Source organism: Zootoca vivipara, chromosome 10, assembly GCF_963506605.1.
Source record: "Zootoca vivipara chromosome 10, rZooViv1.1, whole genome shotgun sequence".
Lineage (NCBI taxonomy): Eukaryota > Metazoa > Chordata > Lepidosauria > Squamata > Lacertidae > Zootoca > Zootoca vivipara.
Genome location: NC_083285.1, coordinates 56,173,005 through 56,189,439, shown reverse-complemented (window position 1 = coordinate 56,189,439; position 16,435 = coordinate 56,173,005). Strand labels below are relative to the sequence as shown.

The 16,435-nt window shown below is 42.6% G+C and overlaps 1 protein-coding gene across 1 annotated transcript in view; it reads left to right on the top strand.

Moving 5' to 3' along the window:
- Nucleotides 1-1,584: 1,584 nt before the first annotated feature.
- Nucleotides 1,585-16,435, top strand: part of ADA2 (adenosine deaminase 2) — a 33,723-nt gene continuing 18,872 nt past the window's right edge. Inside the window, exons 1-3 of the mRNA XM_060280006.1 lie at nucleotides 1,585-1,672; nucleotides 10,801-11,129; nucleotides 11,549-11,774. Of these exons, the coding sequence (XP_060135989.1) occupies nucleotides 10,817-11,129; nucleotides 11,549-11,774 (539 nt within the window). The 5' untranslated portion in view covers nucleotides 1,585-1,672; nucleotides 10,801-10,816. The remainder of the gene's footprint in view (nucleotides 1,673-10,800; nucleotides 11,130-11,548; nucleotides 11,775-16,435) is intronic.

Genomic DNA, 16,435 nt, shown 5'->3' with positions numbered 1-16,435 from the left:
AGCATATGTGTGGTGGCATGAGCTGCAGTAGGCTGCAGCTTCCTTCATTTAATTCATGCTAAAAATAGGTATATGCTAAAATTAAAATCACTTCATGAAGACGCATGAAAATCTTAGTACAACCATTTCCGCTCCAGTATTGTCTCTTTTGACTGCCAGCAACTGCCTGTGCTGCTGGGCAAAGGTCTTTTCCAGCCCTTATGAAGACACCAAAGATGAAAGTAAGCACAGTGCTGGAACTCTGTGAATAGGACTGCCTAAATTTTCCAAAGAGCCTTAGTAGTAGGTGCACGGTGGGGACTTGGATTGGGACTCATAGCTGCCAAGTTATCCCTTTTTTTAAGGGATTTTCCATCATGCTGAATAGGCTTCCTCGCGAGAAAAGGGAAAACTTGGCAGCTATGATTGGGACACTGGTGAAGGTACAAACCTTTGATGCAGGCATCCCCAAACTGCGGCCCTCCAGATGTTTTGGCCTACAACTCCCATGATCCCTAGCTAACAGGATCAGTGGTCAGGGATGATGGGAATTGTAGTCCAAAACATCTGGAGGGCCGAAGTTTGGGGGTGCCTGCTTTGATGCCTCTGCACCATTTCCCAATTAAAATTGCTTTCCCAAAGCTGCTATTTGCCTTGCAGCACAAAACAATCAATACAGGTATTTGCATTAGATTTGTATGCTTTGTCCCATAGAGCAAATAGCAGTTGGATATTTTTTCACTCAGAAATGGCTCTAGCGGGAATGCAATGTCCCAAATCATTTCCCCCTTATTTATTTATTTATTTTATAAAAATGTATACACTGCTTGATTGTAAAAAAACAAAAAACAAAAAAACCACCCACCTACCCGCACCTCAAAAGCGGTTTACAAAAGATAAAACAGTAAAATCAAGAAAAATTCACAACCACACTTTAAAACATACAGAACTTAAAATACTAAAACAGATTAAAATTACCTCAACTTTCTATTCATTTTATTGCAGCAGCTATTTAATGCTTTAAAAATCAGCACCATAGTGGGGCTGCACTTGCCATTAAAAAAAAAAAACTACTGGAGAGCTTTTTGTAATGCATGTTCTGCATTATATATCTTGCTTAGCTGCAAGACTCCAGATGTGAGAATTTCCAGCTTAGCATTCTCTGTTCCGTTTTCATTTAATTGCTTGCTTGCTTTTGGTGATCACAATTTGACGTTCCAACCAAGTATGCTTGTTTTGCAAAAACTGACAATTCTGCCTACTGTAGATATTTTGAATAGTCTTCCTCAAATACTGATATTTTGAATAGTCTTCCTCAAGTAGGTTTCACTTGTTCGAATAAGAGAGCGTTTCCACAACCAAAATGCCACGTCAACATTGAACCACATCAGCAAAATGAACTTTAAATTTCAGCAGCTGATTTTATAGCTAGCAGACAACAGATCTACAACTTCTGACAGCAGAGAAATTGTTGGAGCAGAAGACTTTTTGCAGGAGAGGAGGGGGAAAGGGTTGGGCTTTGGGTGAATGGGTGGAGAAATGTATCCGATTTAGAGGGGAGGCGGGGTTGGAGGTGGGAGCAGGTGGCAAGTTGTTTATCTGCTCAGTTGTTGTGCATGGCCTGACAGAGACAGAGAAAAGCAGCTGAGAGGAGGAAGGAAATAAAAGGTCTCCCTCACACTCTACCTTAAAGGTTTGTAACCATAGTACGAACAGCACCCAGAGAGTAATTTGCTTGGAGCAGAGGCCTCGACAGAGCCCTGGGGTGTGTGTGGCTGACTTAGTCTCTGCAAGGGCCCTGGGAATGCCCTCGGCATGTGTTAGAGCAGTATATTATCCTATAGGGTTTCTGAAGTGCCTTAATGGAACCACACAATGTTTGCTGATATATATACTCATGCAAGCGCCCTGCTGTGTGCCAGCAGGAGCCTTGGCAATGGTCTCTAAGACATTAGTCGCTGCACATGCTAATGTGCAGGCAGCGTCCCCTAGGATGGGGCAGCTGTGCCCCTGCCACTGCTCATGATAGTAAGCCTCGTGATGTGCCTGTCTTCTAAGTGCCTTGGCAAAACCCTTCGGGGACTTGCTAGCAGGCCAGGGAGCCTGGTTCAGGCTGGAAGGAGCTTTATTACTGGCCTGAGTTTTGCCAACCGTGGGTTATCTTTCCAAGACTAAATATTTCTACCTTACCAGAGCCAGGAACTGCTGTAGCCTAGGTGTTTTTGTATATTTACTACTGTATTATTATAATAATTATTATCAGTAATGATTAGTTTGATGTGCAAGCTGAAATAATGAACACAGAAGAGGAAATACTAAGATGAGGCTTAATTCGCTCAAATGGCTTTAGACAAGGTTAATGCAAATGCATCAATATCCGTCAGTTTTTATTTTGTTTTCATTCTCATGTTGTTTCAGTGGAAGGGGTTTATACCTAACTGGCAAGCAGGAGGTTCCAGGTTCTATAGCAGGGGCAGAAGGCAGGAGGGGGCAAACTAATAGATCACAGAGTGATCACAGAGTTTCTGATGTGAGAGAAGATTCTTACCCCTTAATTGTTATTGACTGAGAACTGTTTCAGGCAGCCACTGAGAACATACATAGAGGCCCTTGAATGCTTGTCTAATGGTGCCTCCAACTGAATGGGGAGGGGGTGGGAAGCGCTAGCAGCCTCAGGGAGCTGACAGAGGACTGGATGTTGTTTGTGGTTTGGGCAAGCCTTAAGGGGGCTGAGGGAAGCTGGCTGAGCTGTAATGGGAGAGGGGGAGAGGTTGGTGAGCTGTTGGGCACAGGTCCTAGTAATTCTCTCTCTCTCTTTCTTTCTCTCTCTTTCTGAGAATCAAGGCAAACATTTTTTAATTACTGGTATACGTAATTAAAAGCATGGGGAAATTAAGAGCATGGGGAAAGGAGTACAGTATCCCAGGCACTCACAAAGTCAGTCCATGCAGCACTCACATATAGCTAATGCAAGTGCAAGCAAAGGGTGATGTGAGTGGAGGGGATCTCAGCAATAAAACACTGCAGGAAATGTGGTTTCTCTGCCACAAAAACACTACCATAAATGGAATACATGCAACAGTCTGCACCATTTCCCTTTACAACAAGCCAGTTGTCCGGAAGGGCGCTAACTTTAAGCTGTTAGCCTCTATCCGTATCTAGAAACAGACCCACCTTCTGGGATGCTTTCTGGCTTGTGTGTGCAAAAACCTTATGGGGCGGGAATCACCAAGTAAAACAAATGAGGGGCTCAGAGCAGCAGCAGAGCCCACAGTGGCTATAATGTGCTCACAAGCCAGATGTGATCAAAATAGATCTGTACTGTGCAATCTGCAGCTTTCCTATAATTATCAGAACAGCCAACAAGGGCGTGCAGTCCTTGCAGATCTTGGGGGGGAAAAGCTCAACTACTTTGTGCAAAACTTTTATAAAAAAAACCACAACAAATTTTGTGTCCAGATTTTCACTTTTGGAAATAGGGCAACTACTGTGAGTAGTTCTGGGAGAGTGGGACGTTGCTGATTTTATTTAAGAACCTAACATATAACTTGAGGGATGCAGGTGGCGCTGTGGTTAAACCACTGAGCCTAGGGCTTGCCAATCAGAAGGTCAGCGGTTTGAATCCCCGCAACGGGGTGAACTCCCGTTGCTCGGTCCCAGCTCCTGCCAACCTAGCAGTTCGAAAGCACGTCAAAGTGCAAGTAGATAAATAGGTACCGCTACAGCGGGAAGTTAAACAGTGTTTCCGTGTGCTGCTCTGGTTCGCCTTGCTGGCCACATGACCTGCGAGATGAGTGCCGAAATCCCAGAGTCAGTCACGATTAGACCTAATGGTCAGGGGTCCCTTTACCGTTACCTTTAACATATAACTTGCTAGGTACCACCCAGCAAGGAACATATGAAGCTACCTTACACAGAATCAGATCATTGATCCAGCTACCTCAGCATTGTCCACAAAGAGGTTTTCCAGAGTCTCGCGCAGGCGTCTTCTCCCAGCCCTCCCAATTGAACGAAATTGTTGGTTTTGCAGCTATGCCACTGAGTTTCTCTATCTCTTTATTAGAGAGTGCATGCTTTGTACGTTTCAGGTCCTAAATCAAAACATCTCAGTTAGCAGAGTTGAACTGCCTGCGCATAAAGCTTTTGAGGAACAGCCTGCACTTAAGTTCTTGGAAGCACAGTTTTCTGTCAGGCAGAGTAGCCAATTCAGCAAGGTCCAAATTGCTTGAATACATTCAGTGTTAAATAGCAAAAAAACAAACGAAAAACCAACCCAACAACCCAGAAACATTTATTTAAGAGCACTGAGTGTATTTTTTGAAAACAATTCATGTGCTTTTTTAAATGATTGATCAGAAGTATGACAATATTATGAACAAGGAACAAACAGGTATCACAAAACTACTTCCTCATTCTGCACACCTGCATTAAAAATCCCTGCTCATCTATAAAGTTCCTCAGGTGCCAAGGATAAGCTATAATAGCCCTTTTCAAGCATTCAAAATTACTTTCCCCAATAATATGGCTTACAAACATCAAGCTAGATTTAAGCTTGTTGGTGTATCTGCCATCTTTTCTCTCTTACATCATGGATGTAGACTTATATTAGGAATCTATTTTCTTTATTATCTTATAAATGCTATTGCAACAAGTTAGTCATGACTTTGGCTAGAACAATAAACTTATGAACCTGAACTTGACTTTTGGAGTGCTCTACTGTTTCCAGAAGATGAGCAGGAAGCAATTGTGGGATGCAACTACGTAATCTGCTGTACCTTTCCCACCTCTAAGTTTGAGGACCTCTTTTCACTTATAACAGTTTTACAGTCATGGCTTTCATCAGGAGATCATGGTAATTGCTGAATGTCTTCTAGAACTGGTTTCCATCTCAGAACTACAGCTCCTAGGGTTCCCAGGGACAGGGAATGTTTGTTAAACCAGTTTATGTCTGCTGTGCAGAGTTGAGAATCACCTGTGGCCCTTCTGATGTTGGAGTCTAACTCCCATCATCCCTGCTCATTGGCCATGGTGCCTGGGACTGATGGAAGCTGGGAGTCCCAACAACATCTGGAAATAATAATAATAATAATAATAATAATAATAATAATAATAATAATAAATTATTTATTATTTGTACCCCGCCCATCTGGCTGGGTTTCCCCAGCCACTCTGGGCGGCTTCCAACAAAAAATTAAAATACATTTAAAACTTCCCTGAACAGGGCTGCCTTCAGATGTCTTCTAAATGTCAGGTAGTTATTTATCTCTTTGACATCTGATTGGAGGGCGTTCCACAGGGTGGGTGCCACTACCGAGAAGGCCCTCTGCCTGATTTCCTGTAGCTTTGCTTCTCGCAGTGAGGGAACCGCCAGAAGGCCCTTCGCGCTGGACCTCGGTGTATGGGCAGAACAATGGGGGTATACTGGGCTGAGGCCGTTTAGGGCTTTAAAGGTCAACACCAACACTTTGAATTGTGCTCGGAAATGTACTGGGAGCCAATGTAGGTCTTTCAGGACCGGTGTTATGTGGTCTCAGCGGCCGCCCCCAGTCACCAGTCTAGCTGCCGCATTCTGGATTAGTTGTAGTTTCCAAGTCACCTTCAAAGGTAGCCCCACATAGTTCCTCATCCCTGTGTAGGGTGTAGATATACCCAGTAAGGCTTTAGCTTACATTTTCTTTCCTTTCCTTACCAGATGTGGGGAACCCATGGCCCATCAGATGTTTGACTCCCACCAGCCTTGTAGTCTGGCAACATCTAGTGAGCCAGTTTTCCCATCCTTGTTAAATGCTAATTTGCCTAGCTCAAAGGTGCTGCATGTTGACCCCTCTATCTATCTTCTGTTACTAGTTTGGTATCCCCCCAGGCCCTTTGGCTTTCACTTAGTAATTATGAGAACACATGCTTCCCTTAATGCCAAACTGGTAACCAGGTGGTGGCAGGTAGGAGGATACAGCCTAGAAGCCTAGATGGCAGGTAGGAGGATGCAGCCTAGAAGCCTAGAAGCCGCAGGGTATGGAAGATTTCCAAAGGATTTTGTTGACTTTGATTGAAATGCAAGGCAGGAAGATTGGAAGGGGGGGGACTATTCACCCAGCCTCCTCCAGGCCTGGCTGCTCTAGGGCAAGCTCATCATGTGAAAGAGGTCTTTGTGTCAAGCTCCCTTGGCCCTCTTGTGTTGCATGCCAGCAGGTAGCAATTGTTAAGATCCTCTGAGCGGGGTCAGAGTGGAAGGAGGCAAAAAAATGGCTTCTGTTGTCATATAGAACAGGGATCTTCAGAGGTCTTGTCTATAGCAACAATGCTGCAACCCTGCCCAGCCTAGCCTTGCCAGCTTCAAAAGGACGGATTTTTGCTCTTTGTTAGGTTATTCTGGGTGGGTAAGATTCCTGTGTCAGCAGCAGAGAAGCTTAGCAAAATAAAGCACAGCTTAGAATAAGAAAGGGAGCGGGGGGCGGGGGGGGCTGATCTAATCCTGACTTAGTTACAGGTAGGTAGCCGTGTTGGTCTGCCATAGTCAAAACAAAATAAAAAAATTATTTCCAGTAGCATCTTAGAGACCAACTAAGTTTGTCATTGGTATGAGCTTTCATGTGTTCTCAAGCAATAAATGATATGCCTAAAGTGCTCATTACCAATCTGTTTAGCACAAATAAGCCCTTGGAAATGCATCCTGAGATGGAGTGTCCCAGGTTTTGTCTACCTGCAGATGAAGGTAATTCCATAAATGGGAACATGCTACAGGAAGCATATTTCTAGGTGCATCTGATAGAACCTAGTTGAAGAATTATTAATTGCAGGGATTTGGGTTTTTTTATTTAGCAATTAGAACCTCTGGATGAGTAAATCCATAAAAATATTTACTGTATATTCCTGCATATAAGACCACTTTTTAATCCAGGAAAATCTTCTCAAAAGTCGGGGGTTGTCTTATACACCGGGTCGTATTTCTTATATGGCGAGTATATCCCAAACTCTATATTTTAACTGGAAAAGTTGGGGGTCGTCTTATACGCCCAGTCGTCTTATACGCCGGAATATACGGGTACTATAGTAGTTTTAGAATTCCTGCCCGCTTTGTCTAGGCTCCAACCGCAATCATATATTTGTATTGTTTATTCTTTCTGGAACTTCTTTAGGAATGTATTACAAATCTGTGTAAAATAGGCAGGCTATGATAGTGATTAACAATTCAGAATATAATGTTCATGGCAGGCCTTTACTGTAGCCTGCTGAGAACACATATGGGAAATCATAACTTCTGAAAGTTCAAGTACATGGAGATCATTTTATATAATGAATGACTTGTTTTAACAAACAAAATTTAAGTGGCGTAAACTACTCTGACAGCCCATGGCCCATATATATGATGCAACATTTTTTGCCGTTTGGACTCTGGTTGTGTAAGTGTCATTATGGATGCCTATTGGCTATTGCCCATAACATCATTGGTGATGATGAGTGACATAACTCTGTCCTCTGTTTGCACCTTGTTTACTTCTTTATACAAAGCATAGAATCATAGAAATGTTGAGTTGGAAGGGACTCCAAGGGTCATCTAGTCCAACCCTTGCAATGCAGGAATCCTGCCAACAAGTATCCCCCTAGGTAGGTTCAAACCATCAAACTTATGGTTAACAGCCAGACACACTGACACATTCCATGAAGTCTTTACAAAATAAAAGCAACAGCAGCCTAAACCAAAATATAAACTCTCCTTTTTTATTATTAATCTTTTATTTTTCTACCCCACTTTTACTCTCTCCTGATTCCTAGGAGAGTGAGGGTGCACCCATGTTTTCCTTTTTAAGACAGAAAAGTGCCAGAGACCAGCAAGGCATTTCTTCCTGTGCTGGATTGGGAATGATGTGCCCATATTCACACTACACATTTAAAGCTGAATTATGCCACTTTAAACTGTCATAGCTTCCCCCAAAGAATCTTGGGAAATGTACTTTGTTAAAGGAACTGAGAGCTGTTAGGAAACCCTTATTCCCCTCACAAAGCTATAGTTTGAAGAGTGGTTTAACAATCAATCTCTCTTCCTAGGGAGCTGTGTGAATTGTGGCTCTGTGACGGGAACAGGGGGCTCCTAAGAATTCTCAGCATAGCTGCCAAGCCTCCCTTTTTTTGGGAAACTCCCTTATTCCAAACCACAGCTGTCAACCTTCCCTTTTTTTGCTGGAAATTCCCTTATTCCAGCGCCGTTCCCCGCTGCTATCCTGGATTGTTAGATATACCAGACTGTCCCCGGGACAGGTGAGGCTGCTGATCCCTTATTTTCAAATTTGAAAGTGGACAAGTGAGGCTGCTGATCCATTTTTTTTCAAATCCGAAAGTTGACAGCTATGACTCTCAGCATCTTTAATAAATTGCAGTTCCTAGGATTCTTTGGGTGCAGCCATGACTGTTTGAAGTGATATTTCCATACATCCTAATTTTGTACATGTAAGTAGGTCTCACTGCATTTAATAGGCCTCTTGCATAAGCATATGTGTAAACAGTAGTTCCTCTTTGCCCTAACTCTTCATAAACACCACACATTTAAAACATGCCCCCCTTGAATGCTAGGAACTGCAGTTTGTTAAGGGCGCTGGAAATTGTAGTTCCCATGATACTTTGGAGTGTGCTTTAAATACTGTATATGGTGTGTACACAGTCTCCCCTTGCTTGAGCAGTGGTGTGTGTCTTAAATACAGGGACAGTTAGCTGTTTACAGTGGAATTAGAATAGACTCTGTTTCATTTGTCCCATATTAGAAGAGTTTTGTAGCACCAACCTGCTTTTCTATTTGCTGTCTGGGCTCTGACTTTCTGCTTGTGAAAGCATTTTGCGTGCTACGGTATATGCAAGGATGGAAAAGTCAACAGTAAGTGAATTGCAGGCATGTTTCTGCGTGAGGCTTTCATGTTATCTTTCACTACAACCAGAGTGAGTTTTCTATAAATGCAGTGTGCTTGCTCCTGACTGAGTCAGTTTTCCCAAGGCCCTTTGCCACAAGATCAGATGTCAAAAAGGAAAACAGCTACCAGATTTTTAGAAGACATCTGAAGGCAGCCCTGTTTAGGGAGGCTTTTAATGTTTAAGAAATTAGTGTATTTTAATGTTTCTGTTGGAAGCCGCCCAGAGTGGCTGGGGAAACCCAGCCAGATGGGCGGGGTATAAATAAATTATTATTAGTATTAGTATTATTATTAGGTTGCTGGTCACTAAAATGTGGGGTGGGCAGAGGATAGCAGAAAGTTGTTGCAATAAGTAGCAGCGATGGGATGCATTAGGAGGGAGCTCAAATATTGAAGCACATTTGAGGACACAATAGACCAGGGGTCAGCAACCTTTCTCAGCCATGGGCTGGTCCACTGCCCCTCAGACCATGTGGTGGGCCGGACTATATTTTAGGGGGGGGAAAGAATGAATTCCTATGCCCCACAAATAACCCAGAGATGCATTTTAAATAAAAGCACACATTCTACTCATGTAAAAACACGCTGATTCCCAGACCGCCCGTGGACCGAATTGAGAAGGCGATTGGGCCGCATCTGGCCCACAGGCCTTAGGTTGCCTACCACTGCAATAGACTGTGAGGGGAAAATGTTCTTAACTCTCAAGCCCTCTCACGCATGGTTAACACTACTCTGCCACATCACAACCCTACAGGGCTTTCAGAAAGAAGATACATCGTTTTTGCCAACTTTCCCTTGATGTTTTTTAATTCATTATTGTTAGCTTGCTCTTGCTCTTGGTTTTGATTACATTTTAGCAATGTTCGGTGGGCTGCCTGTTTTATCAGTTGCTGACTTTCCAGTATTTTATTTTTGTTAAGTCGTGAGTGTGATTTCAGCTCTTCGTGAAGTCCGCTCAGAATAGTGATTCAGCATACTAGCAAGGAACTGCTAGGAGTCAAGTATAACAAGAGCAGTCTTCTTTATTGCAGTAGGAATCTTGACTGACTGGAGGGAAAGGGTGAGCTCCTTTTATACTCTCAGGAGCAGGGGTTGGGGAAAGGATACATTTAGATTTTGGCGGGAACCTATCAGAGTGAGGATCCAAATTGTGCTAACAAGTTAACCAATAGCAACTGTCACCGCACCCATTTGAATTGCCCAGGAGCGGGAAAGGTAGTTACAGGACTAGCAGAGAAACTCATGTACACAAATTAAACCAATACATAACAATTTTCATTGTATCTTTTGTATTCATTGCTTTTTACTTTTTATTGCATTTCTGTATTTTATTGAAAATGGTAAAGGTAAAGGACCCCTGGACAGTTAAGACCGGTCAATGGGAACTATGGGGTTGCGGCGCTCCTTTCGCTTTCAGACCGAGGGAGCCAGCATTTGTCCACAGACAGCTTTCTGGGTCATGTGGCCAGCGTGACTAAACTGCTTCTGGCGCAAGCTGCCTTGAAAGAGTTTACTCTCAAAAATGGCATATATATCTTCTAATTAAATACTGAGTATTAAATCCAGATTTGTTACCCATGGCATTGTATGTACTGTAAACCAGTGTTTCCCAACCAGTGTGCCTCCAGATGTTTTGGGACTACAACTCCCATCATCCCTAGCTAGCAAGACCAGTGGTCAGGAATGATGGGAGTTGTAGTCCCAAAACATCTGGAGGCACACTGGTTGGGAAACACTGCTGTAAACAATGCACCGCTTAAAGGGAGGTTTGGTGAACATTAGGCAGGGTTCCAAATATGGCCTTCCTGGCCTCTCTGTGTGGTCCCTTGAACTCATCTCAGGAAATACCTCTCATTGGTCCTATTTTGCACCTATACTGTTTTTAATTTTTATCATTTAGTTTTGTGTTTGTGTTTTCTAGGTGTATCCCTCAAGTGATGTCTCAAGTAGCTCAGAGAACTAAATGGCCAGTGGTCATCATTTTCAGTTGGGTTTCTCTTTGTGTATCCATGCCATTATTGAATGAGCGGAACTTACTAATTGAAAAGGAGAATGCCAGTCGTGTAGGTGGAAACCTTGTGCTAACAGAACTTGAAGAAGTTGCCAATGAGAAGCTCATGCATCTCAAAAAGAAGGAAGTAGCTGAAGCTATGAAAACAGGACTGTTTCCACCCAGCATGCATTTCTTCAAAGCCAAACACCTCATTGATCAAAGTAATGTTTTCAGCATCTTACAAAAGATGCCCAAAGGTAGTAATTCCAACTTGCATGCTTTTGCCAAAACCCATCAGCTTCGCTCAAATGTTGGTATTGCCTGTGAGACTGAACTGGATCATCATCTTTTGTCATTTTTGACTGTTTGAAACTCTTTTCAGCACTCTGCAAAACTTTTACGTAATTTCGATGGTTACTTGTGCTGGAGGATGCAGTCCATTCACCAGTATTGAAGTAAGATTCATATCAGTAAATGTGCTTCCTGTATGTGGAATGGGATTGGGGGATATTCTTGTCTTGTCTCAGGCAGGGAAATGTATTGTTGACCTGGCTAATCCCATCACAGTCGCATCATCACTAATACCATGACAATATAGATACCGTAACTTCAGTTTTTCCAAGTACTATTCAAGCACTGTCTTGTTTTGTTACACTTGTCTCCTCCATTTCCACAGGTGGTGTTTTACACTTGCATGACTATGCTATACTGAGTGTTGACTGGCTAGTGTACAATGCCAGCTACCTGCCGGACTGTTACATCTGCTTCACCCGTTTATGGTATGTCCGCTTCAAGTTCTCCAGTCCTCTTCCTCCCAAGGATCTGCCTCCTGATTGCTCTGAATGGGTGCTGTTAGAGACCTACCGCAATAACCTGGAGGATAGAACCAGATTTGATAAGAGGTAGGTGAAAGCTTGTGATTAGTCACAAATGAATTCCACTGTTATTTTGCCTATTCAGTTGGAGCAAGAGCTGGTTGCTATTTAAATACATTATATACGTGCTACAATGTTATTCCATCTGAATCTCCACTTTGTTAAAGTAAGGCCTTCTTTATACCAATTGGACCCTTGGATGACAAGGAAGTAAAAGGTGTGTTAAAGGAGGATAATGAGACTGCAGAGAAGCAACAACTTTTCTGCATCTATCTTCACAGCAGAAGTTATAGGGCAGTTACCTGTACCTGAACTAACTTTCACAGGAAGGAGTCCGAGGAACTGAGAAAAATAGTCGAAACAAAATTAAAAAAATTCCTTCCAGTAGCACCTTAGAGACCAACTAAGTTTGTCTCTAAGGTGCTACTGGAAGGATTTTTTTTATTTTGTTTCGACTACGTCAGACCAACACGGCTACCTACCTGTAATGAGAAAAATAGTGGTTGTGAGAAACAAAGTTCCAGGCCTAACAGACAAATAAACACCGACAAATTGTTGAGTCCAGATAGCATCCACCCAAGGGTTTTCAAAGAACTCAAATGTGAAGTTGCTGGTCTTCTAACAGAAATATGTAACTTTTCCCTAAAATAAGCCTCTGTATCTGAGGACTGTAACAAAGCCAATATGACACCAATTTTTTAAAAAGGGATCCTGAAAATTACAGGCTTGTTGGCTCAACTTCTGTCCCCAGGATATTCTTGTTAAAGATAAAGCAACCAAGCATATGAAAGAACAAGTCCTGTCTCATGGGAGTATCAACAAGCATATAAATAAAGATTACCTAGATGACATTGTGTACCTGACCTTTCAAAAAGAAAGTACATCACCAAAGACTCCTGAGTAAGTTTAGCAGTCATGGAATGAGAGATGAGTTCTTCTTGTAGATCAAGAACTAGTTAATTAACAGGGAACAGAGACCAGGAATAAATGAACAGCTCTCCTGATTGAGGGAGATTGAAAATAGAATCCCCAATAAAGAGTTCTACCATAAATTATAGGTGTACCTGAAAGATTTTTGAATTAATTCAGTGAATTAGTTAATCTGAATTCTTTCATTCCAAGACCTGGCAGACAGCCATGTTTAAATCATATTTTACATATATTTTGAATTCTGCTTACAGGAGATGAAGGTTGGAGGCAGGAAAATAGTGCCTCTCTCTGGAATGTGCTAGGCATAGCAACTGCTTTGCATCGTCTTTTTTTTTATATATCTCAAATGCACTCTTCCATTCCTCATGTTTGCTGTATATGGTGAAGGAGGAGAAAACCAGGGCAGCTTGATTTACAAAAACTTTAGTGCCATAACACTGCAGACTTTAGAAGTTAACTCAAAAGCTAACAGTGAGTGTATACTTGACACATATTGGTGCTATAGTAAAGCTCCAGTTTTATGCTCACTTATGAGGGAATCCCCGCGACTGGGTGAGCTCCCGTTGCTCGGTCCCTGCTCCTGCCAACCTAGCAGTTCGAAAGCACGTCAAAGTGCAAGTAGATAAATAGGTACCGCTCCGGTGGGAAGGTAAACGGTGTTTCCGTGCGCTGCTCTGGTTCGCCAGAAGCGGCTTAGTCATGCTGGCCACATGAACCGGAAGCTGTACGCCGGCTCCCTCAGCCAATAAGCGAGATGAGCGCCACAACCCCAGAGTCGTCCGAGACTGGACCTAATGGTCAGGGGTCCCTTTATCAGGGAGTAAGTCCTGTTAATTATGGCGAGATCTGAGTAAACATGCATAGGATCAAACTTCTGCCCTTTCTGCCCCACAGAGGACCATGCTGCCCAAGGCTTGTGAAAAAGACATTTACATAGTATCTTCCTGCCTCCCAATTTACCATGAGATCTTTCTCATCCTCCCCTCCCCCTGCCTTGCTCTGTCCCCTGAACTTGAGGAGATTCTGTCTTTTTAAAATTCCCATTATTTGGCTCTTGCACTTCAGATAAGTTTGCAAAAGATGCCTCTGGCACTTCATTCATTCCTGGTTTTGAGGGTCACCTGGTTGCTATGTCACCACATAAGCAGTTCTCCTCTGAATAGGCTTGAAATGCCAGTTGCTGCCATATACGGTACATAAATTAGTTGAAAATGCTGCTCTGTGTCCCCTTCTCTAGCTATGGTCCATTTCCTTTCCATTATATGGCATTGTTTACAGAGTACTTTCTTGCCTTGCCCGATCTTTTGTGTGTTAATGTAACGAAAGACCCCCATTGTCATGTAGAACAGGGCAGAGTTAATGTTGCTGTGGAAACTTACTGTAACTCTGAATTCCTCAACTGGTGGGCAGTTATGTTTTTTTTTGGGGGGGGGAATCGCGCTGGATGAGGTAGGCCTACTGGATTTCTTGTTTTATACATAAGACCCCCCCAGAAAAATGTATTTAATACAAGTAATAAACTACCAAATGGAGTGAAAAATAGCTGCAGCCCAGCACAGGAAGGAACTCCTTAGGTAGGATAACAGCAGCTGGCATATTAAACGTGTGGCAAGCAGACTCCATTTTGTGATCTCCCATCCCATCTGCTGACCAGGCCCAATGCTACTTTGTTTTATGGCAATTGGCAACCCTGCCTCTTGCAAGCTGTAGGAACACAATTTTCCTGATGAACGATAAAGATTTTTAGACAAAGATAATAAGTATGAATTCAATCCAGATCTCACATGTGTAATGATGTGTACTTTTAATTCCTTAGGCTGAGATTAGGCAAAGCACCAAACATAAACTGATCTTTGGAAGTGGCCACTGTTGTCATAGCGAAGGAATGAGGGAAGCCTAGGCCAGAAGCAAGCAACTTGTTCATTATTAAGGGTCCTGATGGAGAAACAGCACGAGCCAGTGTCTCTCAGACATAATTTGCATATTTTGTGGCATACAATGAGCATATTTGCATATTATTCACATGGGTGTGTGATATATGCCAAGCCGCAGCTGACAGGCATGTTGTTCTTACCCTGAACTAGGCAGAGAAAAAGCCGCAAATGAGAAAACGCTTGTTTTATAGTCCCTCTCAACAGCAATGTTCAGTGAACACATAAATCATTAGCTACAAAACAGGATCTATATTAGGTTGTTAAAAATTGTTTCTGAGTGTTTAGTATAAAAAGTGAAATGTTCAAACTCATTTCTGTAATAATTAACAAGAATCAGTTAGCAGGAAAACTGGAATTATTAGGCTGGGATACACTTAATAGATGTGTCCATGTACGATAGACAATATATGCCCCACCACAGGACTAGGCAACCCTTAAATAGAAGACATTTTCAAATAAAGGACAGCCCTATAATAGAAGACTGTCCTCTCTAAAGTTGGGCCCACAGCCTTATTATAGACATAGCACTCTGTAAGTTTAATCACTTGTTCTTTTCCTTCTCACGCTGTCCTCCACTGTGTATGGCATTGACAAATTATTCATGTGGACTCTAGCTAAGTATTATATTTGTATTGTCACCGTAGGCAGATCCACACTGTACTCTTAAAGCACATCCCATCCACATTAAAAACTAGGATCCTAGGAACTGTAGTTTCCTCCTCACAGATGTACCATACCCAGCATCCTTAACTCACTGCAATTCCCAGGATTCTTTGGGGGAAAGTCATGTACTTTAAATGTGCATTGGGTGTCCTTAAAATGTATGGTGTAGATCTCCATTTGCCACACATATGATCAAGCAGGTGCACTCAACAAGGGCTTGGGAGAGTTTGCACTGCTGTAGGGAAACAATAGACTGTGAGATCCCTCGAAGAGGTTGAACAGGCAAAAAGAAAAGAAAAAAGTCCATTTTCTCAGTTGGTCTTGGGTCAGCTAAATTCTGAGCCCAAAGCCCATCACACACTTTTGTATTGGCCCGGGCTTATCAAACACATCCTACATGGCTATGCATTACTGCACATTGCAGTTGTGTGGCGGTGTTTTGTTATTCTGGTTTGGTGGTGTTTATTTTATTATTTTAATTGTATATTATACTTATTTCTATTGTTGTAGTTTTGTAAGCTATCCTGAGAGCATTTGGTGAAAGGTGGGCTATAAATAAATATTCATTCAAAACTGCCAGCAAACACTAGCCTGCAAACCTGTGCACACTTTTCCTGGGTGTAAGCCTCACTGAACACAGTAAACATGCACAGGATTATGCTGTTAAGGCTACAATTTTAAACACACTTGAATAAGCCCCATTAAATTGTGTGGAATTGATTTCTAAATAAATTCACTCCCATTAGGATTGTACCACACGTTAGGGTAAATAATAATTTTTTGTATGAATATGGTTAGCCTTGAGGTTGTAGTCAGTAGAAAGTGTTTTAAAGGTAAAGGTAAAGGACCCCTGACCTAGCTTCCAGGTCATGTGGCCAGCATGACAAAACCACTTCTGGCGAACCAGAGCCGCACACGGAAACGCCGTTTACCTTCCCGCTGTAGCGGTCCCTATTTATCTACTTGCACTTAGACGTGCTTTCGAACTGCTAGGTTGGCAGGAGCTGGGACCGAGCAACGGGAGCTCACCCCGTTGCGGGGATTCAAACCGCTGACCTTCTGATCAGCAAGCCCTAGGCTCTGTGGTTTAACCCACAGAGCCACCTGCGTAGAAAGTGTTTTAGGTTTCCGTTAATTGAGATCACAGACAAAAAAGTCTTA